Source organism: Mesocricetus auratus, unplaced genomic scaffold (genome assembly GCF_017639785.1).
Source record: "Mesocricetus auratus isolate SY011 unplaced genomic scaffold, BCM_Maur_2.0 Super-Scaffold_100004, whole genome shotgun sequence".
Taxonomy (NCBI): Eukaryota; Metazoa; Chordata; class Mammalia; order Rodentia; family Cricetidae; genus Mesocricetus; species Mesocricetus auratus.
Genome location: NW_024429189.1, coordinates 4,519,637 through 4,545,663, shown reverse-complemented (window position 1 = coordinate 4,545,663; position 26,027 = coordinate 4,519,637). Strand labels below are relative to the sequence as shown.

At 53.5% G+C, this 26,027-nt stretch overlaps 1 protein-coding gene across 6 annotated transcripts in view; it reads right to left on the bottom strand.

Annotated features, from left to right (window-relative positions):
• Vav2 (vav guanine nucleotide exchange factor 2) overlaps nucleotides 1-26,027 on the bottom strand; it is a 163,719-nt gene that overhangs the window by 9,059 nt on the left and 128,633 nt on the right. For 3 of the 6 annotated variants that reach the window (XM_040745160.1, XM_040745163.1, XM_040745162.1), the window contains 16 exons: nucleotides 23,286-23,385; nucleotides 22,446-22,541; nucleotides 21,952-22,020; nucleotides 19,063-19,149; nucleotides 16,656-16,741; nucleotides 15,850-15,982; nucleotides 15,084-15,098; nucleotides 13,523-13,632; nucleotides 11,882-11,983; nucleotides 11,472-11,560; nucleotides 8,229-8,245; nucleotides 7,581-7,602; nucleotides 6,377-6,504; nucleotides 4,388-4,462; nucleotides 2,967-3,019; nucleotides 831-947 (listed from right to left, as the gene is read on the bottom strand). In XM_040745160.1, coding sequence (XP_040601094.1) covers nucleotides 831-947; nucleotides 2,967-3,019; nucleotides 4,388-4,462; nucleotides 6,377-6,504; nucleotides 7,581-7,602; nucleotides 8,229-8,245; nucleotides 11,472-11,560; nucleotides 11,882-11,983; nucleotides 13,523-13,632; nucleotides 15,084-15,098; nucleotides 15,850-15,982; nucleotides 16,656-16,741; nucleotides 19,063-19,149; nucleotides 21,952-22,020; nucleotides 22,446-22,541; nucleotides 23,286-23,385 — 1,299 coding nt within the window. The remainder of the gene's footprint in view (nucleotides 1-830; nucleotides 948-2,966; nucleotides 3,020-4,387; nucleotides 4,463-6,376; nucleotides 6,505-7,580; nucleotides 7,603-8,228; nucleotides 8,246-11,471; nucleotides 11,561-11,881; nucleotides 11,984-13,522; nucleotides 13,633-15,083; nucleotides 15,099-15,849; nucleotides 15,983-16,655; nucleotides 16,742-19,062; nucleotides 19,150-21,951; nucleotides 22,021-22,445; nucleotides 22,542-23,285; nucleotides 23,386-26,027) is intronic. The other 3 variants (XM_040745161.1, XM_013124731.3, XM_005085404.4) reach the window with 1 other exon arrangement.

Sequence of the window (26,027 nt, the reverse complement as noted above, 5' to 3'; positions counted from 1 at the left end):
GACACGGACAGAAAACTAGAGCCAGTATCCTGATAACTTCCAGCCAGTGAAGCAAGAGAATGTATCTCCCTATCTCATGTATGTCTGTGTATGAACCCCGAACACGTAACAAGGACTAGCTAAGGGATGGAGAGGCATCCTAGGAATGTAAGGTTGGTTCAATACCCTGAAATCAGCTAAAGCAAAAACTAATGAACAGTCAAGCCCTCCAGGTGGCCAGGCTCCACAGGGTCTTTGCAGGTACCTACCTGTGTCACCCTGGAGTTAACATGTGCTGTGAGCCAGATCAATAGGACCCCACTGTGGTGTCCTACAGGTCAGGCAGACACAAGACACTGGACACTCCTATGAGGTAGGTCTACCATGTTGTTAGGTGGGGCTGGCTTTAGGCTATGCGTTTCTTAATCCTGTGACACCTAGTAACGTGTGCCCGTGGCTGTCCTGTGCTGAGGAAAACAATCTGCCAGTTTTTTGTTGTGTTTTGTTTTAATCTAAGGAGAGATGCCCAGAACAACGGCCTGTGCCCCAGGCTGTCATGGCCACTGCCGGCGTTTTCCAGGGGTACCCAGATGGGAACATCCCTGACAGCACCTCCCAGTGTCCCACCAGCCCACCCTGAAAGTGTTCCTCAACCCACATGGCCATGGAGCAATGTCTTGTGTAGGCTGCAGCTTGCACCCAGCCCACACGAGGAGCCCTGACGGCTAGCATGTGTTCTCTGCCGCCATCTCATCCAAGACTTTCCAGCGTGAACACCCGAGAAGACCCACTCCACCCCGCTCAATAATGGGCTCTGAAGGGACACGCATGGGCCCAGGGCTGCCCCTCACTTGATGCTGATGGCGAAGCGCTCAGCCTCTGCTGGTCGCTCTCTGATGAGGTAGGTCCCACTGGGATGAGACTTGAGCAGATTGTCCGTCTGCTGCCGCTCCATGTTGCCAGCAAACCTGGGATCAGAAAACCAGAACATTTGCTGAAGGGTTGTGGCCTTGGCCTGTACATGCCGCCCGCCCCGGGCTTTGCTCCTTGCATGAACTTTAACCTTTGAGGTAAGGAGATATGTGACCCATGAGGGGTATGTGACCATGTCCTGGCCAGAGCACAATTGTGGGGGATAGCATCTTGGGTCAAGATGTCTCGGGGGAGAGAGAGAAGAGAGTGGCACAGCCAGGTGAGGGGACTGTTGGAATCACCAACTTTTACCACCTGGAGATGGCCAGCATCCATGCAGAATGAGACACTAGCGAAATCGGGCCTTTCCCGCCATCAAAAAAAGGCAGTGAGACTGGTGGCCTCAGCGAAGCAACCCCCACACTCCCCAGGGTGTGACACCGTGAGCCTAGTCTTCAGTAACATTGCACAATCAAGGTAGATCATCTGGGGTTGATAGAGGAGCCACTTCCTTTAGTAGTAGCCACTGGCAGGTTGTCCATACTCCAGTTAAAAAACAACAGAAAACATCCCCCCCCCCATGCTCCCACAAGCAAACCTAACTAAACTCAGTGGGTCACACACACAAAAGGCTTGAAAATGGGAGGGGGCCAGATGGGGAGAAGCTGGGAGCTGAAGATTAACAGAGGCAACATGACTAGAATTCATTACACACGTGTCTGAAAGAATAAAAACACAACTTATAGGCCAGCCATGGTGGCGCACGCCTTTAATCCCAGCACTCGGGAGGCAGAGGCAGGGGATCTCAGTGACTTAGAGGCCACTGGGTCTGTCTACAAAGAGTCCCAGGACAGCCAAAGATACACAGAGAAACCTTGTCTTGGAAAAACCAACCAACCAACCAACCGACCAAACAAACATAAAACCAAAAACTTAATTTAAAAACTAAAGCAAATGTGTGTGTGGTGGATAATCTTGCCTGTCAACTTCAATAACCATGGGAACAAATCTCTGGATGTTTCGGGGATTATCCAGATTAAGCTAACTGAGGCAGGCAGCCCCAGCCGCTACCACCCCACCCCACCAGGGGGAAGGGGGGGGGAGGAGGATGAGGTGCCATCCCATGGGCTGGGTTCTCAGACTGAATAAAAAGAAAAGCACGCCTTTAATCCTATCACTCGGAAGGCAGAGCAGGCGGATCTCTGTGAGTTCGAGGCCAGCCTGGTCTACAGAGTGAGTTTCAGGACAGCCTCCAAAACAATACAGAGAAACCCTGTCTCAAAAAGAAGCAAGCAGAGCCAGCATTTGTTCAACTCTGCTTCCTGATTATGGATGCAACAGCTGTCACATGCTCCCCCAATAATGTACTGCACTCCAGAACTGTGAACCCAAATAAACCTGTTCTTCCTTAAGTGGCTTTGTCGGCATTTTGTCACAGTAAAATGACAAGAAACAAATAAAGACTCCATCAAAGGAAAGCCCACGATCTATGATATCAGTCCTTTGTTACGTGCAGGTCAGTGTAGGGTGGCATGCAACCTCAGGCCTGGTGGGCTTCCTAGAGAGATGCAATGGGACAGACAACACTGAGGTGCTAGGCGGGGACAAGGACATGGGAAGCTGTGCAGACATATCACATGCGAGGCCTGGGGACATGGACTGAATGGGGAATGAGTCCCATCTCAGGTCAGAGGCATGTAAGCTGCCCATGTGGGGCTATGCAGCTTTGAGGGCTAGTTCTTCTAGGCACGGGACACTGCAGGAACAGAATCAACAGAACCACCCCAAGACTCACGTGACCTGCGGCCATGCCCAAAGCACCCACCTTTATCCCTCCATGTAACCCAGCTGTTCTTCTCACCAAAGGCATGCATGACTACAATTAGACCGTACACACACCCCTTCTGTCTATAGCTTATGTAATGAAGCTTATTGCCACAAATACTGGAGCCTACTGATCTGTTTTAGAGGTTGGGAAACAGCCCGAGTAGGGCTCAATTTCCCCCTGCCCCGGGCCAGCTCACAGGCTTATAGGGCCACAAAATGCCCAAGTCTGCAGCCCCCAATCCACTTACCAGGGGTATGCAGTGTAATCACTCTCTCGGCATGGCGGGCGGCCAACAGGTGGCTGGGGACAGAACACAGGTCTATTAATGTCCTCTGGGGCATGAGGTGGTGGGGAAGCTCCTGAGAAGCCCAATCCTGGGACCAATAGTCTATACTGGGCCAGAACCTCAGGTGGACTTGGCCCAGCACCCCTGAACTGTGAATCCCAGGGGCACTGCCAGGACTTCCCCGGAGTGGATGTTCAGAATGGCTGATGGAGAGAATGACTGGCTTTCCCAGAAGGCATGAATGAGTGAGTGAATGAATGAGTGAGTGAATGAATGAATGAGGAACCAGCAAACTTAATTCCAGGGAGGGAAAGGCTGAAGGCCACAGGAAGTCCCCAGCAGTGCGCATGAGGTGGCCACACTCAGGAGGTACCAGGACCCCCTCCCCTGTCCTCCTCTGCTATGGGTTCCCCAGGTCGATCCAAAGAACTTTTAAAACTTTTCTTCAGTTGGGCGTTGGTGGCACACGCCTTTAATCCCAGCACTCAGGAGGCAGAGGCAGGAGGATCTCTGTGAGTTCGAGGCCAGTCTGATCTACAGAGCGAGTCCAAGACAGCCTCCAAAACAATACAGAGAAACCCTGTCTCCAAAAACAAACAAACTAAAAAACAAAACTTCCTTCAAGCAGCAGATGAACCGGGTGGGTCTGGGGTGAACAGGGTGCCATTTGTCCCAGCACTTTCAGGGAGAAGTGTCTCTTTCACTTTTAGTTGTCCTAGGGGGAGGAGGGGTTCCGGTTATTCCAGGTCAACTCCTTGAAGCTTTTGACATTAGAGCCAAGAACAGCCTTGTTTGTTGTTCCAAACAAGACCCAGCTTTCAGGCCTTGTATCTGGGATGCTTCCTCTTCCCCAGCCTTAGTGGCCTAAGGGGATGTAAAAAGAGCCTCATCCACAGGGGAGGGCAGTGCTTCTACGTGAGTTTCAACTGGGTGGATGGCAGCTGTGGGGCTCCTATAAGAACGGACCCCACAGGCTCACAGACCTGAATACTTGCTGACCAGGGAGTGGAACTACTTGAGAAGGATCAGAAGGATAAGGGGGTGTGGCCTTGTTGGAGCTAGGTGTGTCAGGAGGGGTGGGACTAGAGGTTTCAAAAGCCCACACTCATAAGCCTCTGAAACCATCAGTTAACCCCCAAAGAGGTGCTGTTTTCCTAAGAGTTTCCTTGGCCATGGTGTCTCTTCACAGCGATAGACTAAGACGCCCACAGGTCACTCATCTCCAGCCCTCAAACCTTCAACAGGCAACAGCCCCCCGTCTGTCCTGGGATGAACTGTTCTGCACCACTGTGACCATCCAGCAAGGCCAACCTGATTCCCTGGCCCGAGCTCTCTGCATCTTGAACCCTGTGATCTTTCGAAGCATGAGGGAAAAGACTCACCCTTCCATCCACTGGGCACGGCTTCACGGAAGAGCTGGGAAAGTACCCTGACTTCCGGGTCTGAACCAGCCTCCCCTGGAGGAAGAAACAACCAGTAGGCATGAAGGACCCTAAGGTGCCTGCAGCTATACGAATCCCAGGCCCAACGTGAGCGTCACCTCCCTGCTGGGACCTCAGCCAGCCTCCCCACCACCTGGAGCAGAGAGGTAAGGACATTCCCACTTTACAGATAAGGGACAACAGCCAAGTGTTTCTGCAAGTTCACCTAAGAGACGGGTGACACCCAGGGAGGGGGTAGGGAGGATGAAGACCTTGCGTGATGCTTACGTATCAATTTGAACAACCTAGAATCATCTACAAAGAGCCTCAGTGAGGGACTGTCTACATCAGGCCGGCCTGCCTGTGTGGGGGATTGCTGGTTGCCTCAAGTGAGGTGAGAAGAGGCAGCCTGAGTCAGGTGGCGGTAACGCACACCTTCAATCCCAGTACTCGGGAGGCAGAGGCAGGGGGATCTCTGTGAGTTCAAGGCCAGCCTGGTCTACGGAGAGAGTTCCAGGGCTACACAGAGAAACCCCGTCTTGAAAGGGGTTACCACTCCCGGGGTTTGGGTCCTGGTCTGTATACGGAGTGGAGACTGTTGGGGAAGCCTTATGCCAATAAAGCACTGTCTGGGCAATAGGGAATCTAGATAGGAGGGGCTAGGAGTCCAGGAGGATTCTGGGAAGGAGAAACAGAGGAGAGTTCAAGATGTAACCGCCGTGCGGTAGGAAGCCCGGAACTATTCTCCGGTAAGAAACATACTTAGATTAACAATTATGGGGTAATTACTTAAGTCAGAGCTAGCCAGTAAGAAACAAGCAAGGCCAACAGCTTCAAAATTAATACAGCGTCTTGTGTGTTATTTGGGGACTACAATGCGGCTGAGCCCAGGCGACTGGCGGGTGATAAACCAAAGCGGCTAGCAAAGAAAAAGCTTCTCTTAACAGGAGACGGTGAGCTAAGCACCAAGCACGTGCTCCTTCTCTCTGCTCTTGACTGTGGGTGTGACATGACAGGCAGCTTCGAGCTCCTGCCTGACTTCCCTGCAGTGATGGACTGGAACCTGGAGCTGTGAGCCATATAACCTCTCTCTCTCTCCCCCCTGAGTTGCTTTCTGTCAGGGGGGTCCCATCACAGCAACAGAATGAAACCATGACACCTGGGATGCAGAGCATCCTTCAGGACCTTCCGGGTCTCGTGGTGTGTGACTGTCTAGTCTGGCTCAATAGTCTGGGCTCCGTTACTGATGATGCCCTTGAGGGAATAAGACACTACAAACATCACCAACCTTTACCCTAACTCTGTACTCCAAGCTGGCCATGGAATCTCAGGGCTCCTTAGGTGCCGGGCCAGCTCAACAGAGAGGGTGCTAAAGACGTAACACCCTCCAGCTCAGAACTGTAAACTAGTCCACAATAATCCCGAACGTTGTGAGGGACTGTTGTAGGAGTGAACTCCACAAAGCTATCCGCCCATGAGGGACACAGGTAGATATAAAAGGAAGTGAAAGGAAAAGGAACCTCCTTTTTTCTCTTGGAAGCCAGCCACGCTTCTGACTCCTAGCTAGTGCGACTCTCTCTGGTAAATAAATATATTGTTTTCCTTATAGCATTGAATATCCTCTTTAGACTGTCAACCAGAATGCATTGCGGACGGGGCACAGCACGGCTGGGACAGAACCTGGTGAGGGCCTGTGGCGTCTGCTGAGGCAGGAAGGCCAGGGCAAACAAGACTCTCTGTGGAAGTGTGCTGGACCCCTACTTGTGTAGCAAATGCCTCCAGGAAGATATAGCAGAATTCACGCGCAGGGCAGAAGTGGCAGGGGCCATGGTAAGCATCCCCTCTTCACTCACTCCACAGCATCACCCCCAAACCTCCCTGCTTTGGCCTTGGGGGAGGGTCAGGGAGAGGAGCAAGGGCGCACCCCTCCCACCAGGGCCCAGGACTCACCTCCCACCAAGGAGAATCGGGGTCACCCCGAAGCAGCTCTATCACATCCCCCGTCTGGAAGGTTAACACGGGCTTCCCGGGAGGGGCTGGGTTACCGTGGTAATTCTGCACAGCTACCATCTTGGGCCCTACGGATGACAAGGTAGAAGAGGGTGGCTCAGTGGTGACCTCATCCCTGCTGGCAGCTCAACCCATCCCGGACCCTTTTGGGCCTAGGGAACCCTCCAGTGAGACCACTCCCCCACGCAGAGGAGCCTGCATTATCCTCTCTGTATCCTTCACATGTGGCTCCTACATCTGCTTGATAACTATCCCAGGTGGATTGTCTACTCAAACAGAAGCGAGAACATTCGTAACAACTGCTTATTTTTAGACAGAGCTTTATGTCTCCTCCAGACACCACTGAAATGGGAACTGCAGTGTAAACCTGGGTGGGGCGGGGCCCCATGTTAGAGATGAGGTCCCACAGAGTTGGTCAGAGGCAGGCCTGAGGCTGCAATGGAGATCTGGGTTGAGCCCCCGAGCGTCTGAGGCTATCCTCAGATGGTATCCCATTGTGCCCCAGTCTCATACCAGATGTTCAAAGATGTCACAGAACTGTCTTGCCAGGCATGGTCCAGGTCACCATGGCCCAGCTGTGGTAGTATCTGGGTGGGGACTGAGTTTCCTCTGAGGAAGCTCAGACTTCATACAGAATGTGAGGCCTTTAGACCTGCCTTTTTCAACAGCCTGGGCAGCCCAAACCAGTGGGACAGAAACACGGCTGTGATGCCTGGGCTTCCTGCTCACTCAGATTTTGGGACAGCAGCTTAGCGCCTCCCTGAGCTGGGGAGTAAGGTCCTTGACTCTCTGCTGGCTGGTCCTTTCCCACCCCATCAGAACCTGAGTCAACCCGGGGAAGCAGCCAGAGAGGCCAGGGCAAAGAATGGCTATGCCAGCTGGGGGGTGGGGGATGACATATGCCTTTAATCCCAGCACCTAGGAGGCAGAGGCAGGCAGAGCTCTGTGGGTTCAAGGACATCCTGGTCTACAGAGCAAGTTCCAGGATAGCTGGGACTATACAGAGAAACCCTGTCTCAAAATAACAACAACAACAAAACAAACAAACAAACAAAAAAGGCTGTGCTAAGTAACCACCACCACGCCCAGGCCCAGCTTGTCGGCTGATACAGACTGCAGAGGTGGCTGAGTCCAGCACACTCACCTGGTCCAGCGCCAGGAGCATCCTGTAAGGACAAGGACGGATAGTTAGGGAAGATGCTCCACCTTTAGTTCCCACATCAGCGAGAAGGTGCTCCACCCCACATCAGCACCACCACCCCACAGGAGAGTCCAGGCAGGAAGCAGGAGAGCAGGGTCATGTCTTAACCACCAGTAGGTGTCTACAACACTACTTCCCTCTCCCAGTATTAAGTCATACCCCAACCCTACGTTCCCCAACCCCCTTATACACCCCTAACTCTCACCTCCCCCAGGAAGCCCCCCTGACCACCCTCCAGTGTCTTTCCTGGACACGCCTTGGGAAAATGTAACTAAGTGCTGTGTGATGGAGGCATCTCCGTGCCCTTGCAGGCCTGGTGAGCATCCATTCAAGGCTAGACAACAGGGCTGGACTCTACAGCTTGCCAGAGACATGTCATATGCCCTATAATGACTTTAGTGACCTGTCCCCATGGGTAGGTATGCTGTGTCACAGGGGTGCTGCTACAGCTGGGGATCTCTAGGGAGTGAGAGTAAGTGAGCTGCTAGGTCACGTCCCAGCTATCAGGCCACAGGTGGGGGTGTGTGTGGCACATAGACTCCTCTATGCTAGCACAGCCCCCAAGGAGTGGGAAGAGTTAGGAGCACTCACCGAGTCTGCAGAAGAACCTGTAAAGGAAGCAGATCAGGGGTCAAAGTGGAAGCCTCAGCGGAAAGGCAGCCTCCGTAGTGTATGCTCACACCGCAGAAGTGGCTGGCTGAGCTGCAAGGGAGGTCCACCACAGATGTGCACATAGACCAGGCTCACACCTATGAAAGCTACCCTGACTGCACGCTCTGAGTTCTAACTGCAGGGAGCCATGGGGAACTCAGACCGGAAGTCATACCTGAGATAGCCTAGGCATTTCTACCTGAGCCAACTCTGTCTGAATGGTGGCAACTGCCAGGGTCACCTGGGAGAGCCTGAGGTTCACAGGGCAATTTCCACAGCTGGCTAGTGATACCTGCCACAGGTATGTGATATACAGAGGCGGGTGTGCAAAGGTCCCTGTTGCCATCCTCCTATAAGACCCTCCAGCTGGACATTGGTCATTCAGTTGTCATATGGGAAGGAAGATATATCCCAGTTAGGCTGGGCTTCTGTCTCAGCATGGGTCAAAACAAGGGTCAATGACAGCTAGGATGTGTGGCTGGTGGGATCTCAATACCCCAACTATTGTGGCCACAGACTACTGCTCTGGAACATTCGACTCTTTTACAAACCTTCGGCACACAACAGTGGGTAGCAATGTCCCACAGGATGCAGCACAGCCTCTGCCCTGCCCAGAGAGAACTTCCCCTCTCAGGAGGGGCTGGCATCTCCCTAGGGGCATCTCGGCTCCTATAGGGGTTACACAGCCCGTCTGCTTTGGTGGTGCTATTGCCACAGTTCCCAGAGGAAAGCTGACTGTGTGAAGATGTGTTGCTGTGTTGATGTAATAAAAAGGAACAGCCAATAGTTAGGCAGGAGGTATGGGTGGGATTTCCAGGCAGAGGGAGAGAGATGGAAAGAAGAATCTAGGTAAAGAGTGGACACCATCGGGACGTGGAACGAGCTGAACATACAGAATGGGAGAGAGGTAAAAGCCACATGTTAGAATGCATGTCAAAAAAAATATGGCTTAAGAGCTAGTGGAACAAGCCTAAGCTAATGGCCACGCCTCCATAATAAGACTCTGCGTTGTTATTTCGGAGCTGGCTGGTGGGACAGAAAAGGACTCATTAAACTGGCCAAAGCCAGAGGAGCACTGACCAAAGCTGAGTCTCACAGCCGACCAGAGGGACAGTAGCTTGAAGAGCAGCAGCATCCCCTAGCAGAGGATGGAGGGAAGCATGGGTTATAGCCTCAGGGGAGTCACAAGCCCTGGGATAATGTCTGATGCTAGCCAGGGGTTGTAATATGACACAGGATACTGGTCTCTGGAAGGACCCCACTGATGTAACAGAACAAAAGCCCCAAGGGGACTCAGACCTGGAGCACCTGGGAATGCAAAAGGAAGGAAGTGCCCACGTGTCTGCTGGTGCCTGAAGGAACTATGAATAGGTTGGGGTTTTTTTTTTTCCGTTATTCTTCACACTTTGCTACATTAAAAACTTTTTCTAGCAACAACTATCTAATAACTAAGGTGGGGGAAAGGAACTCTAAAAAGGTTGTTTTCTAAAAAGGGAAAACAAAATATGACGAAACATTGCCTCCAGCTATTTCTATGTCTTTTGTGTGTTTATTTTTGAGAAAGGGTCTCATGTAGCCCAGGCCAATCTCAAATTGACTATAAAACCAAGGATGCCTCTGCCCTGACTCTCCTGCCTCCACCTCCTGAGGGCACCTTTCCAACAGAGCCGCACACATGGGCCCACACCTTTATCTAGAGAAGCACCGTTGGCCATGCTCCTTCTCTTCTCTTCTGTTGAGCTTTGGCTGGCCTCAAGTTCGTAGGGATCCACCCACCTGTCTCCTCAGTGTTGGGATTAAAGGTGTGTGCCACCACATCCGGCCCTATGGTCTTTTTAGTTCACGTCTTCCTTTTTTATTCTTCTCATTCTCAATTGTTTTCTATAATTACGTTTGTTAGCTTTTACACACACACACACACACACACACACACACACACACACACACACACACGAAGTAACTATGGCATTGCTGTGCATGAAGACTTAGGGCCACAAGAGGGCAACATTGACAAGTCAATGCCATTGTCCAGCCTCCATTTCTAGGGCTGATCGAGGTGGCACCTGCTAAAACAGAGACCAAGGTGACATGCTCAGTGACAAGGCAGTGACCCCAGGACCTGGTCAAGCACAAGAGGATTGGTTTCTACTGCAAGGAGGGCAGATGCAGGGCTGTCCCACTAGAATAGCAAGAGACGGTTCAGCCCTGGGACTCAGAGCAAGATGGCCTCCTCTTGCTCTGAGTGCGGCTTGATACAGCAGCCCTTCCCCAGCCAGTGGTAAGGATGGAGCTCCTATCTGAAGCACAGAGAATGCTTGGCACTCAGCAGGTGCTTCCCTGGGACATGCTGTCAACACCCTATACCTTCCCGTCAGAGGAAGTTTTGGGGTTGGCGGAGAACCCTTCTAGTACGACCGAGACCCAAGGCAGATTTTACTCCAGCATCAGAGTAAAACACAGCAACAAAAGCCTAAGCTCGTCTGTTCCCATCTGGACTCACTGCTCAGTAAGGCCCTGATACCTCTCAGAACTGTCACGGGCTTTTGGCGGCTGCCTAGACACTGTGAGATGGGTCAACCCTTTAAAAACTCCAACTGTTCTCCCAAATCAAGCACTTCAGAGGTCTTCTTGGGTCTAGTTTCTGCTCCTGATACCAGCAAGGCTTAACCTTCCCCCTGCCTAAGCCTTAGGCTGCGTCATCTGACAAATGATCATGAGAACAAGTACCCCCAAAGTACATGTGCCCTGCACACGAGACAGACACATGCCAGCACCTGTGTGCACATGTGCACATTCAGCCGCTCACTGACCAAGCTGTGATGGCCAGGAACCTCCCGGAGGAAGAACCAGGAGAGAGAACCAGTTATGATGGGGAATTTATGGTGGGAATCCCCACATTCCTGCTGAGAATGCCCTGTGCCTTTTGTGGATGTGGGTCAAAGGAACCACGAGCTTACTTCCGGAATGGGGCAGAGGTGCGGTAGGCGGAGGGGACAAAGTCACAAGAGCTTTGGAGGGGAACCGCTCCCGGCTATGGCTTTTAATACCCCATTCCCATTCGTCTTGGCCTCAGTTCCCCTCATCTGACCCCCTCCTGAGGCACAGAACTGTCACTGAGCAGGAGTCCACAGGATCGGGGGCACGGGTGGCGTGGCCCGCGCCCACACACTGGTGGGTACTCACTGATCTTGCAGGGGGGCATCACCTCCAGGCACTCCTTGTGTGCTCCGACACCACATCTGGTACACAGGTAGCCCTGGTAGAAGGTTCCCCTGTGGTGGGGAGGGCGGGGGTGAGATGGGAGTGCCGCTCCCTGCACGCTCAGCCACAGTCATTGCCCTGGTGGAAACCTATCATTCACCTGGTGATCTGTCCTAGAGCCCCACCAAGCGCCTGCTCTCCCCTGACCACCCCAGCCTGGCCCCTCACTCCACGGTCCCCAGCAGCAGGGGCAAACCCCCCAATGGCCTTGGCTGCTGGCCCTATTGATTATGCCCCTGGTTCTTCCAGGCATCCTATGGGGCTAAGGAGGGAAGGTCAGGTGCCGCGGTGTCACGGGGCAGCTGAGCAGACTGTCCTGGAGCCTGACCTACCTGAGGAACATCTTGCAGGCTTTGCAGTTGGTGGTCTTGTCAAACGTGTACATCTGGAAGCTATGATGGTTGGCATTGGCCTTGTCTGGCTTGATGTTTGACCTGGGTGGAAAGAGAAGTAGGCACTCAATGGCCGGGCTCCCTGAGCCATGAACACAGGGACAGCTACATAAGGACACTGGCTGCACACACCAGGACCCTGCACTCCAGCCTGGGTCTCCCCACACATGGCAGGGAGAAGAGTAGTAGTGTATGGATTGGCGGGGGTGGGGGTGGGGGTAGATCTTAACTGCACCGTGCTATCCCAAGAGTGGCTGCAGGGTGAGGCAGAAGGTTATTAAAAATGGCCCAGGAGTGTCAAACTTAGTGTGCCTATGCATTTGTTTTTCCTTGTCCATTGTTTTTACCCACAATCCAATGCGGACTAAAAATATTACATGGAAAACTCTAGAATTGGGCAACTCATAGGTTTTTGCTCCTGCTGTGAGTAACATGATGGAATCTCTAACCCAGGACATGGGTTATCCTCTGCCAATGTATCTGTGCTGTGGGAACTACCCACTTGCTAGCAGTGGTCACTTAGTGACATCTGATATCAAACACAAGCACACAGTATGGTGTCCTGAATTTTACTGGAACCTGTGCAAGTGTAGTCAATCCATCGTATAATTGTCTAATTACTAGCTCTTAGTTCCTTCCTAATCATACTGATTTACACACTGCACCCTACCACAGGTCTGCACACATATGGTTTGATGCTACTATGGTTTCAGGTACTTGGTGGTGGCCCTGGACTGTGCCCCATGGATGGCAGAGTAATTACATTAAGGTTTACACTTCACAGCGTAAGTGCTTATAAGCTCTGCAGATGTGGAATTACTAGCTCACGATCCACCCTGAGGCCACATTCACGTCGTCTTCTCCACCACTAGGTTTGAGAGGGCAGGACAGACAAACACAAGCAAGGAAGGGGAGACGTACACCAGGAGGGTGCTCACAGGTGTTCTTCAACTTCTGTGAATACTTGAAACGGCTTCAATCCCCCCCCTGCACAATGCTGGGAAGAGAAGTCCAACCCACAGAAACCAAGGGGCAGAGAGCCCCGGGGCACTCTCAGTCTGGACATAAGTCAGCGGGCAGCATCACCCAGTGCACCAGCCTGATAAGCTGCCCTGACCTTACTCCTGTAGCTGAATCTCACCACGTGGGAAGCCTCAGGGAGCGGTATACTCCCCAGAAGCCCCCAAGTCTGGTTGCCACAGGGCCAAGGCACACTCCACACCCATCCTCTCTGCCCTCCATCTGCTCTGTGTTGGGGTGCCCCTTCAACCTCATGGGACACCGTTCTGAGACTTTCAAACAAAGTCAAATCTCCAGTGGGCCCTGAGCACCAGATCCAGGGGTCACCCTTCACCAGTTATGACCCAGCTGTCATACGCAATTTCAGCCTCAATGGTGGTGAGACCCATCTAGCAGGAAGCTGATGCCACCAGAGACATCTGGGAGACAGAGCTAGACCTGCTGGTGTCCCATGGGGAAGGAGCTTGTCACACACCGAGCATCAGAGCCATTTCCCGCTATTGCTTGCCTGAGGTCAGCAGACCAGAGCCAACACGCCCGAGGCTCCTGCCCAAAACTCACATGGCCATCTCGAACTGCTCCATCCACTTCCGCTTCATGTCTTCCGTCTTGCAGAAGAACTGGAAGCCTTGCTTTCCTTGGAGGTGAATCAGGTAGAAGCCATAGGACCACTGTGGGGACAGAGGCATGCTGGCAGCTGGCATGGCTTTGGACACTATCAGGTATATCTCTTACTAGTACTGTATATGTATGTGTGTGTGCGCCTGTGTTTGTGTGTAACATGCTCTTGTGTATATACATACACACCCTTGCCTGGCTGCATGTGCCCTCCCACATGTGAGAATGTGGGTGCACTGTGCTCGTTCCTGAGTGGGCCAGGGTATGCTCATGTGTCAAGGTGCATAGGCACCTGTACCTATATACATGTGACTGGCCTTATGATCTACTACACATGTGCTTTCTCATGTAAACATGTGTGCATGTACTAAGCCTGTGTGCATATTTACTTGTTTCTGTTCCTGGGTATAGGTATACCTAAGCTTGTGTATGCCTGTCCATAGCTCCTTTCACATGTGTGTATATCATGTGTGCATGTGTTGTGACCTGTAGATTATGTTCTACACATGGACACATCTGCACAGGTGTGTAGGGAGTGCTGTGTGCACACGTATGCATGCATGTATGGGTGCAGAGATCCTGTCTGTGCTCGTATGCATGTATGTGGGGGTCCCTGCTATGTGTACAAATGTATATGGGGCCCTGCTGTGTGCGTGCGTGTGCATGTGTGTGTGCGTGCATGCGTGCGGGGGGCTGCTGTATATACATGTATGTATATGGGCCCTATTGTGCCCATGCATGTGTATGTATGGGGGACTCTACATGCACTTGCATGTGTGTATGTCTACATGTGTATGTAGGGGGCCTGCTATGTATGTATGTCTACATGTGTGGGTGTGGCAGTCCATGCTCAGGGCCCACCCTCTGACAGGATATCCCACCCTTTTTCCTCTCCTTCATGGGACACTTCAACCCAAATCCCTGCTGTCCCAAGGATTCCCCAGGAGCGGTGCCCAGGCCCTTCCATAGCCCCGCCCACTCACTTTCACTTCCTGGGTATAAAACAATAGGGGGGGGGGGGATGCTGGGGTCAGATGACTAAGGGTCTGACCAAACCAAGCAACCCAGCAGCTGGCCCCACCCGCTGACCTGGTCAATACTCCAGGCTTGAGAAAAGGGCTTCCAAAGAGGCCCAGGTAAAGTATAGCCTACTCTGTTAGAAGTGGGGGAATGGAGGGAGCAGAGAAGGGAGAAACGCAGGGAAGGGGAAGGAGAGAAACGAGGAGGATGGTGCAGGGCAGAGATCATGAAACCTGGCCTGCCCGTGCTCAGTGACCCCTGACCTTCACCTCCCAGGAAGGAGAGCAGGTGGGCTTCCAGGTCACACCTTCTACAAATCTTTCACCACAAATGTGTGTCACTTTCATGATTAAAATGTAGAAGAAGGAGGGAGAGGGGAGGGCCATGAGCCTGGCCTACTCAGGCTCAGGGAGTCCCAGATCCACAAGTTTGGAAGGGCCAGCATCGGGCAGCACTGGGGGGGGGGGGGGGACCAGGGGCTTACCATCTTCCCATGAGACTAGGAAGCATGAAGAGGAAAGGAAAAGAGGAGACAGGTCATTAAGAGGCTTGGCTGGCCCTGGATGCGTTGCAGCCTGGGGAGGCTGATAGCCTAGATGGCAAGACCCAACCTCTGTCAAGCATTCTAAGCTGTTCTCCCCAAGCTTGGAGAGTGGCCCTGGTCACTGCCTCTTGCTTCAGAGGCCAGGGCTAGGAGGAGCCTGTGCATGGTGGCCCTGAACCCTGTATGGGGACTTTTAGCAGATGGACTCCCATCCCCAACCCAGCGGGGCTACGCACAGAAGGTGCTGTGTTCAGAAGCCTCAGAGAAGCAAGACTGAAGCAAGATACTCTGCTGCCATCCCATCCCCTCCCGGCCACAGCCACAACCACAATGCCCACGGCCCATCCCCTTGTGCCCACAGCGCCCCCTCCTGCAGTCCTAGTCCACTGGATTTCAGAGCCTGACAAACCACCGGCCCCCAGCAAACAAGGCAGAGTAGGAAAATCCTGCTTGTTGCCAAACACAATGAGGTCCACTAAGGCTAAAAATCAAGGTTGATAGCTAGGCTCTTACTGTTGCCCTAAGTAAGGCCTCTCCCTCTGCTTCTGGGGAGTCCTAAGGGTGCCCACTACCCACCACGGGGACCATCTGCCACAGTCACAATGATGGAGGACAGAGCCTTGCTGCAAGGCTACCTCCACTGACACTGGATGTGCTCTCCCGGAGTTAGGACGCCCCGCCTGCCCCTCTCCAGATCTGGACCCACCTTCTTGATGTCCTTGTTGTGCATGGGGTCATCAGTCATCTTGTGGAAGAGCAGCTCAATGACCTCCTTCAGCTCGTAACTGTAGCCCTTCCTCTTACACACGATGGCCACCTTGTCAAACAGGAACAGGTACCTGGCCAGAGGGCACATCGGGGGTCAGGGCAGCCGCGCTCTGTGAAGACCCCAGCCAGCTGTCCCCAAGGCCAAGGCCTGCACATGCTGCCCACTATCCAAGGTGAGGCCCCCTCTGCTGCCAGATCAAGCAGGCAGAGGCTTTGTCAGGACCCTGCTATTCCCATGAAGCCTTCCTCGGTGCCGACTCCGTGCAGAAGGCCCTCAGCCCTCTACCTTGACCTCCCTTGGAGCACTGTTCAAAGGCCATGGCCAATTCTCTCTTCTGTGTTCCCAGAACCCAAGTCTGCTGCGACCCCAGCCCTCACAGATGCCCGACTTGTTCCAACTCCGCCACCACCTGCCACCTACTCCCAAGAGGACGCTAGGCGGGGGGCTCCCACGGCCTCTCAGCCAGCTCCCTGAAGACTGAGCGGGAGGCCAGACCTCTCCACCTCCCACCTCTCTCTGAGTGTCTCCCAGCCCTGCTCAGTGCCTCTGTGTGACCTCTGCTGACTGGCATGACAGGCACACAGAGGTCTGCGTGAGAACACTGAGTCATTACAACAGAGCTGCATAAAGCCTGGTGTGCTGCTGCCCTCCCTCAGGAAGGTCTGTTTCAGGCCACCTGGGAGTGGGGTCCCTGAGCTGGAGGGTCAGCCCGGGATGGGGGTGCCACCTCTCAGCCTGCTCACCTGTCTTGCTTGGTGTGGTTGACTATGGAGCGGACTTTCAGTTCCCCATCAATCTTCGGCCTCCCAAATTCCTCCAGCTTCACTTGCTGGGAAAGGCAATGACCGTTAACCCGAGAGCAGGCGACCTCTGCTTTACTAGACAGGGAGACAAGCGGGCATGCCCAGGGCAGGATGGCAAGACCCAGGAAAATGTGCCAACGGTGACTGGGTGGTGCTCAGGATGAGGTAGCCCAAGGCCATTATGGACCTGAGCCAAGCCTGTCCCCTCCTAGGGGGACGCAACTGGGACTTCTTGAGCCCTGGGAACAAAGGGCAATTGATGGCCTCATCATGCTCACAGGCAGCTGTTGTGTGGAAACCAGAGCTGGAGGAAAGGCCAGAAGCCCAGCCTGAGAAGAGCCAATAAAGAAAGCAAGTGGCACTACTGGACTCTGAGTGGCAGCCACAGGCCGGGTTCCAGCCATGGGTTCATCCTCCACGGGAAGCAACCCTGTGCCCAGCCCTGCCGCCACCTGGCTGTGAGGACTCCACTACCAGTTCTGCCTGGATTGTGCCTCTCTGTTCTGTTTAACCTGCCCCTCCACCATCCTCTGCATAGCTTTCAAAAGGCAAGTCTATTCAGGCAGTCTAAAGGCAGAGGGAGCAAGTTCCTGGGGCGGGGTGGGGCGGGGCAAGGGGAGGACAATGACAACGACGGACGGACCTAGGCCTGAGGATGGCCAAGTGAATTCGACTCCCAAGTTCCCTGTATTTTGTGAAAGCTCCTAGGGCTGGTTTCAGTGTGACACAGGCAGGCCTAGGCATGATAAAGAATGGGGCTCACATCTGCTCGGGGACTCTGCCATGTCCCTTTGTCCCCATCAATCAGGACATGTAACTCCAGGTGCCTTTACCTGGAGAGGGCATAAGGCCGCACGCCAGGTGGCAGACTCACTGCCGGGGAAAATCAACATCTAAGGACCACTGTTCTCTTTGAGACAGGGCCTGTTGTGTCCCAGAGCGGCCTGGAAGTCACTGTGTAGTCGAGGACAACTCTGACCCTTCTGCCCCCAAAACCCCATCCCAGCCTCCTCGCCCTATACTGGATTACAGTTAGTGTCCCCAAGCCCAGATTATTCGGGGCCCCATACAGGAGCGGCAAGCACTCCGCTAACTAAACCATACCCACAATGCTTTCCTTATCGTTTAAAGAGCAAGCCCGACTCGTGACACCACATCAAGCCCCCCTGTGTGCAAGGGAGGCTTGTCACTGTGTGGTGATTAGAAATCAAGGGCGAGAGCGAAGGCGCCTGGTCCCCACTCATGCTCGCGCTTCCCGTCACACCCAGGCTTAGCGGCCCACAAGGACGTGGGGTGGAATCGGAACACTGCTTGGCGACTTCTTTCATTCTCTGGCTGACTGACGGCACGGCCTGGGGATGCCTCCTGATGAACCAGGTCTGCAGAGGGCTCCTCCGTGCATGAAGATGGGCATGCCAGCCAAGATACCAGGCTTCCGGCTCCCCAAGCTCACGAGAGTGAAAAGTCACCAGGAAGAGGGAATGCTTGTGACAAAAACGGGTGGTTCTGTGTCGAGGTGACTCTGGACATTGGGCAGCATTTGGAGATGCAGCCAATCACTTGGGGTCAAGGGTGCTATTAGCATCTCATGGGTGACGGCAAGAGCGTGCTTAGTTTCTCCTAATGCAGAAGAAGACCACAACACAGAGAGATCTAGACCCAACTTGGGCCAGGCAGGTTTGAGGTCAGAAGCAGCTCATCTCTTCTCCTCAGTCAACCTCTGGGTTTATGTTTTGTTTTGTTGTTGTTGTTTTTGGTTTTTTTGTTTGTTTGTTTTTTGCCTTTTAAGTTTCTCAAGACAGGATTTCTCTTAGTACAGCCTTGGCTAACCCGGAACTCACTCTGTAGACAGGCCTGCCTCTGCCTCCCAAGTGCTGGGATTAAAGGTGTGCGTCACCACTGCCCAGTCCCCAGTCAAGCTCTGAAGGAGGGGATTAGAGAGTGTCAGCCCTGCTTGTTAAGAGTTCCCAGAGAAGGAGAGAATTGAAGGTCAGCTCTCGGACTGAGATGACTGCTGCCCTGCCCCCAAACCAAAGTCTGTCTACTGCCCATCCTGAGGACAGGGAGAAAGGAGGGTCCCAGACCAGACAGAGCCTCCTGCCTCGGGTGGCCGCAGCCTGCAGCAAAGATGTAAAGGGAACTGTGTCCTCCATCTCCTGAGCCCTGCTCAGGGTTCTCTACCTCAGGGTGTAAGGCACTCACTCAGGTAGGCTGACGTGGGTGAAGGCTTGTACTACCCACCCCACCTCTGGAGGCTGGGCGTGCCACCTCCCACCCTCCTCCTCCTCCCTGTCAGGCTTCAGGGGCAGCCGCTGTGGTGCGCACAGGCGGAGGGGCACCTGCTCACCAGGTTTTCTATGGAGCACTGGAACTCGCTGATCTTCTTCAGGGTCTCTTTGTCCCGCTTCACTTCGTTGATGTACATGGCCAAGTCCTGGAGGTCGAGATAGGAGCAGTGAACTAAGTCACATGGTGTGTGTGTGTGTGTGTGTGTGTGTGTGTGTGTGTGTGTGTGTGTGTGAACTCCAAGCCCCTGCGCCCAGCCCAGCTTCCTCCATCTTGCCTGAGCCGCTGAAACTCCAGGCCATAGGAATAAGAAACACCACACACAGGTAACAAGGGAGGAAACTAAAGCTGAGAATACAGTGTTTGGGCCCAGACTACCCACTGCACTGGTGAGGGTGCTGGGAACCCCCCAAATCCAGGCTCCTGACTTCCCTCATTGAACAGTCAGAATGGAGAAGCATCAGGCTCCTGACTTCCCTCATTCAACAGGCCTTCTAAGTCAGAGTGGAGAAGCATCCCAGCATGGTGAGCCACAGCAGTCCACACACAGCCATTGTCCAGACCTACACATCTTTCTGCTCTCATGAAGGCCCAGCCCCACCTCTCTTGAAGAGCCCCTGGGTACTCTAAGTGTATAGGGAGAACAGGGGTCCCTATATGATGCTGCAATCCTCCACTTTGTCACCAGGGGGCAGTGCTCACTTTGCTTCAGAAAGTTTGCACCGGGCTGGAAACTGTGTACATTGGTGGCTGGGACAGTGCAGCAAGGATCCTGCCCAGGAAAGGAAAGCGGAGAGGAAATCCCCAAAACATCCTGGAGCAATATCCTACCTCCCTCATGGCCTCTCTTGCTTCTGGGGGTCACTTCAAGGGCCATACCCCAAGCCTTGCACCCAACAGGGCTGAAGCTCCCTAATAGATACCACACTGTTATGCATTTTTGTAGAGCATGGTTTTTGTCCTAAACCAACAGCAGGGACAGAATCTGAGCAAGAGCGGCCCTGTGCACACCTGACTGGAAGTGCATGTCAGGGATGGGGATTCCCACAGAGACAGATATTAGCACCCCAGGGGCAGAGCAGCCTAGCAGTGGACACAGCCTGGCAAGGAGGGTGTGCAACCCTGTGGGGGACCCAGCTCTGGGGCACTGGCAGCTCAGACACTGGCTGAAGGAAGGATTTTATGCTTTATGTTGGGGACATTAAAGGCTTTTTAGGTTCCCTTCTGTGTTGGTTTTTGCAGAGGACTAAGAATCGCCTCATGACACCGTCTTGTGGTCCTGTCTGTAAGAGGACGTCTTGATTGGGGGCTGAAGGGAGAGGGCACAGCCCACTGGGGGCAGGCCACCCCCAAGCAGGCGGGCTACAGCTAAGCAAGCCTGAGTGAGTCAAAAAGCAGCCTTCCTCCCGTGGTTTCTGCTCCAGGTTCCTGCCCTGACTCCCCTTCACGATGGCCTGTGCCCTGGAAGTGCAATCTAAAATAAACCCTTTTCTCCCCCAAAGTTGCTTTTGATTGTGGTGCTTTATCACAGCGACAGAAAACCAGGGCACCTTCCAAACCTTTAAGTTCTAAGACCTGACTCCGGGTGACATGGAGCACACAGACAGAGGTCACACACTCTCTGCAATGTCCGCAGCTATACTCAGCGTACTTTCCCACAAAGAGACCAGAAGCCACCAGCTGGCTGGCAACTGAATGATGGAGGGTGGGGAATGTGTGGCCAGGCTGGGGCTCAGGGTGCACCTGCAGCCATGATCACATGTCCCAGGAACAGGTCACTGACACCCAATTGTGTCTACAGTGGGAGACATGGTCCTCTGCTGCAGCGGCAGGTGACCTCAGTTCCCCGGGGGGAGGCAGCAAAAGATCCCTGTGTCAGCCACGGCACCCATGCTCAAGTACGCCCAAAACAGATACCAACTTCCGCAGCTGCATGAGGCCTGCTCTCAGAGCTCCAGGCAGCTTTGAGATACAGCGTCCTCCCGCTGAGCCTGGCAGCTGTGTGGGAGACAGGCTGCAGCTTCTCCCTCTTCAAATGAGGTGTCCTGGGAAAGGAAGAGGCCCAGGGCCCCGAAGACTCTTCAGAGGCAGGTGCCAGATGTCACGGTTGCAACTAACGGGCTTCTACCACACTGCGGATGCCAGAGGGACTTAGCCTGTGTGGGGCACTGCACCTGGTCTAGGACACAGGTGGCCACGAGAGGCACGGGTATGACTGGGGTAGCCTGACAGTCCCTGGGCTAAGGTGACTTTCTTGGGCAGTGCCAAGTTCATGGCAAGGATAGATGAGCAGGATACCGGTGGATTAAGGAGGAAGAGGACACGGCCTGAGAAGACGCCTTGGGGTAGGAAAGACTAGAGCACGCTTGGGAACCCGAGGGTGGCCAGGCTTGCCTGGAATCTGGGGTTTTCCTGCACACGCAGTTTCAATGACCCTGTGAGAGTCCTAAGAACAGGGGGAAGGGCCAGGCCTGATTCAGAAAGCAGCAGGAGCCACAAAGGCTTTCTGAGCAGGACAGTGATGAGCGCTGAGCTTCAGAGGGCAATGGTGTGTCCTAACAAGGCAGACAATGGGGTAGTAGGGACCCCTGGAGCCAGTATGTGAAAAGGAGCCTTCAAGCAAGTGACAGAGAGACCGGGCCTGGGACAAAGCTTGAGCAGCAGAAGCCCCAGAGTTAACTCCAGGATAGAGCCGGCACCTGAAAACGACTGCTGGTCCCAGTGGACACGGGAATACAGGAGTTGGGGGACAGAGCAAGTGAAGCTGGGAACTTGGAACACATGGAAAAAGCACCTAGCCTGTAGCTTCCTCCACTATCATGTGAGTCTAACCCCACCCCAAGTGTCCTGCCTGTGTTACCCTGGGCAAATGTTCCCCATTGCCAAGCTCAGTTTGGATCCAGGAAAACGGACACACCGGTCTCGGTACTTCCCGGCTCGATTTACCTACCTGCATGGCCTCCAGTGCTTCTTTTAGCTGCTGTCTTTCTGGCCGGTCAGCAGAATGACTCAGGAGTTCCTATGGGAGCGACAGGAGACCCAAGGTCAGCCCTCAGGGTACCAGCCCTGCCCCCGTCCAGTACAAAGTGTGCACACAGCAAGACCCTCAGGACAAAACCACCCACGAGCACAGGTGCAGGTCCATCTGCTCAACTCCAACAGACACGGCACCCCTTACCCAGTGGACACCTCTGCCAGGAAGCTCAGAGGCTCAAGCAATCAACCCAGTGACTCTCTGTTCCTGGTCTGGGGGTGCCCTCTGTCTCTTCCCTCTTTCCTGACCTTCTTTCTTGTCTCAGTCATAATTTTCCTTCTGACTGCCATGACACCCTTTCATGGTGTGCACTGAGCACAGAGTCATTCATCAGCCTTTGATCCACCCTGTCTGTGGTCCAAAGCCCATGCCATGCCAGAGCACACTCAGAAAACAGATGGTGGCCTCACCTTGAGCAGCAGGTGGTACTTCAGCACCCGCTGCATGGGTACCACGAGCAGGTCTTGCAGCTTGAACTTGCCATCCTGGACCTTAAGCGTGCACTCCTGGTATGGGAGAGAGCAGTGGCCGGATGAGGGGGTGCCCTCCCTGGGAGAACCCATCTCCAATGCCAGCCACACAGAGAAAGAGACCTCAGCCCTGGACTCTCAGACTTCTAGAATACGCATGAGGTGGGTGTCACAGTATGTGAGCAGGACATACTACCCCTTACATCCTGGGTCACGATGGGACCCTGGTATCTGAGGGACCCCTTTGCCCAGCCTTGCAGATGGATGTGCCATCTGCTCCCTGAGAAGTCAGATGGGGAGGGGGCTCACACAAAGCTGTAAGGTCACCCAGGGTCCCCTGGGGTGCCTGGACAGGAGGAACAAGCATCACATGCCACCAGCACTGAAGCTGGAGCTCTGAAGACAGAGCTTTCCTGACCACATAGGATAGGGACACTCCTGGACCGAGGGGGGGAGGAAAGGCCAGGAAGACACTCAAGCTGAAGCAGGGGAGGAAGGCAAAGGAGGGTGGCCCAATGTATCAAGCAAGTCACCTAGATCTCAACAAGGACCCTGGGATCAACAGAGGCTAAGGTCAAGTATCACTCATTAAGATGGACTTGTCTAGGCCTCCACAGCCTGTAAGGCTCGGGCTGTGTTCTAGCTTGGGACATGTGTTCTGGAAGTCACCAACAAAACAAGGGGGGTGGGGTGCCTAAAACCAAAGATGCGTATTGAGGGAAGGTGGTTGAGCCTGAGCAGTCAGCTGTGCCAGGCCAGGATACCGGGATGCCCTGTTACCTCCACTTTTTGCCTGAAGTCCTCCCGGCTGGCGAGGAGCTGGTTCAGTGTACTCTGGGCATGCTCCATGTGGCTGCAGTACTCTCCGTAAATCAGCAGCCTGAGGAGGGGACAGCAACATGTACATGGTGGGTGCAGATCAGGTAAGACTTTGCAGCTATGCTGTGAGCCTGTACGGTGGACAGGCGTGTGAACACACACGCACCCACGCATGTCTAAGATACTTGCAGCAGCAATGCCCTGACTCCTTCTCAGGCAGGCTGGAGAGCCTCAGGGTCACTGCCCCCACACGGCTCCGCCCCCCCAGAGCCCTGCGACTTTCTCCTCATCCTCCACGTGACAGGTTAGAAGGGCTCCTAAAGCATTAGCACAGAAGGGGAAGCCACCTCCTGCAGGCCTACTTCAAGTCACGACCCATGGTTCTGCCTCTGTTCTGGAGAGGAACGCCTAGAATAGAGAAGTCCCTGCCTCCTGGGACTCTCTGCTGGCCTCCAAGCCTAGCATGGGGGCCATTCATTACTGAAGCTCATCCTAGAGCCATGCAAAATGGGGGTGGCCCCTGGTGCTTCTGCAGGGGTGTGAGCAGCTGCACCCAGAAGATATGTCCAGTCAGAAGCAACAGGGCTCCGGCAGCCCTAGCCAGCCCTATTTGCCTTCTGCTTTCCTCCCCCCCGACCCCCTTTCTATGGTCCATCATGCCACCATCCCTCCTTCTCATTCAGATTATCTTTTTGGTGCCACACAGTGTTCCCTTCTTTGTCCCCACCTGGGTCCACGTGCTACAGACATCTCTATGGATCAGAAGCCCTGAACTTTCAAGAAAAGGGGGAAGCTACCCCACAACTTCCTCCCTAGGTTCTTGTGCCCTGACCACATAGGAGATGGTAAGAGAAGACTCTGCCAGGTGACATTACCAAGGACAAGCATGATGGCAGACAAGCCTCACTAGACCACCACTTTCTCAAGGACAGTGTTACAGGTCCTTCTTCAAGCAGCCACCCAAGGTTACTGAAGCCCCAGTGAATTGCCTGCCACAGCAGCTGATGCCAGCCTGGCAGTCATACGAGGAGCTCATTGGGAGGCTGGCCTTATCCTTGGTGGTCCAGCCCCACCTTACCCCAACCCAACATATGTCAGGAAGTACCCCTGGATCCTCCCCAGTGGACTGGTTCTAATGACCGTGCAATAGTCCACTGAGACTCTTATTCCTCTTAGGCAACAGACCTAGGACGGGCAGCTGGCTAGACCTCCTGCAGGAGCCACTCAGGAAGAAACACCAGCAGCATGGGCAACCCTGGGCAAGTGTCTCTAGGCTGTCGTGTTTGAAAACTTGGTCCCCAGTTGGTGGACCTGTTTGGGAAGGATTAGGTAAGTGTGGCCTTAAATGGAGAAAGTGTGTCTTGGGGGGTGGGCTTTGTTTCCTGGTGTTCTCTCTGTCTCCTGCTAGAGGATTTGGATGTGAGCTCATAGCTGTTCTGCCCGCCAAGTCTTTGCTCCATCGTTGTAGTGATCTGAATAAGAATGGGCCCCATAGGCTCATATATTTGAAGGCTTAGTCATCGGGAAGAGGCACTACTTGAGAAGGATTAGGAGGTGTGGTCTTGTTGGAGGAAGTGTGTCACTGGGGATGGGCTTTGAGGTTTCAAAAGCCCAAGCCAGGCCCAGTGGCTCTTCCTGTTGCCTGTGGATCCAAATACAGAACTCTCTCGGCTACTTCTCCAGCACCATGTCTGCATGCATGCCATCATACTCCCTGCCATGATGATAATGGACTAAACCTCTGAAACTGTAAGTGAGCCCCAAATACATATTTTATTTTATAAGAGTTGTCTTGGTCACAGTGTCTCTCACAGCAATAGAACCAAGGCATCATGAACTTTAACCCTCTGGGAACAGTAAGTCCAATTAAACACTTTCTTCTGTATGTAAGTTGCGTTGGCAGTGATGTCTTATCACAGCAGTAGAAAAGTAACTAATACACATGGGCTTTGGGGCCAGATGACACTCAGCCCCTTCCCAAACTCAAGTCTGGATGCAGAGGTGAAGGCAGCAGGCAGGAGCCCTGGTACCAGAGCATTGATAGCTTGACAAGTACAACCCTGGCAGGGCTCCTTGTTCCACCCAAAGGACCCCAAAGGGTCTCCGGCCCTACCTATCCCAACAGATGCATGCCTGCAATTCCAGCAGAAGCAGGAAAAGAGTTACGGACTGACTTAACGAGGGAATGGATGTAGCTCAGAGGTTGAGAGCTTACTTAGCACATGTGTGTGTGTGTGGGGGGTGAGTCTCATCCTGGGAGTTCACAGACACTGTGTAGCACAACCCTGTGCTGTCTTCCCTAGGGGCTCCACCTGCCCCATTGCTTGTGCTCACTTCAGGAATCACCACACCCTATTACTTCCCATACTTGAAGTCTTAGGTACAGCAATCAGGGACTTTCCTGCAGGCCTTCCCCTAACTTTTGTCCATGCACACAGCTTCTAAGCAGACCCTAGAGACACAGTTTAACTGTTTCTCAAAACTGAACAAATGGCTCATTCTGAAAGTGCTGGAGGAAGTTGGCTATGGAAGTAACAGTTAGCAGGCCTTTCTCTTAACCATCAACACTTAATACTATTATGAAAAATATTGGCCCTGGAGAGATGACTCAGAGGTTAAGAATACTTCCAGCTTTTTGCAGAGGGCCTATGTTAGTATTCAGGCATCTCTACTGGCCTGTCCTTGGGGTTCTGACAGGATATG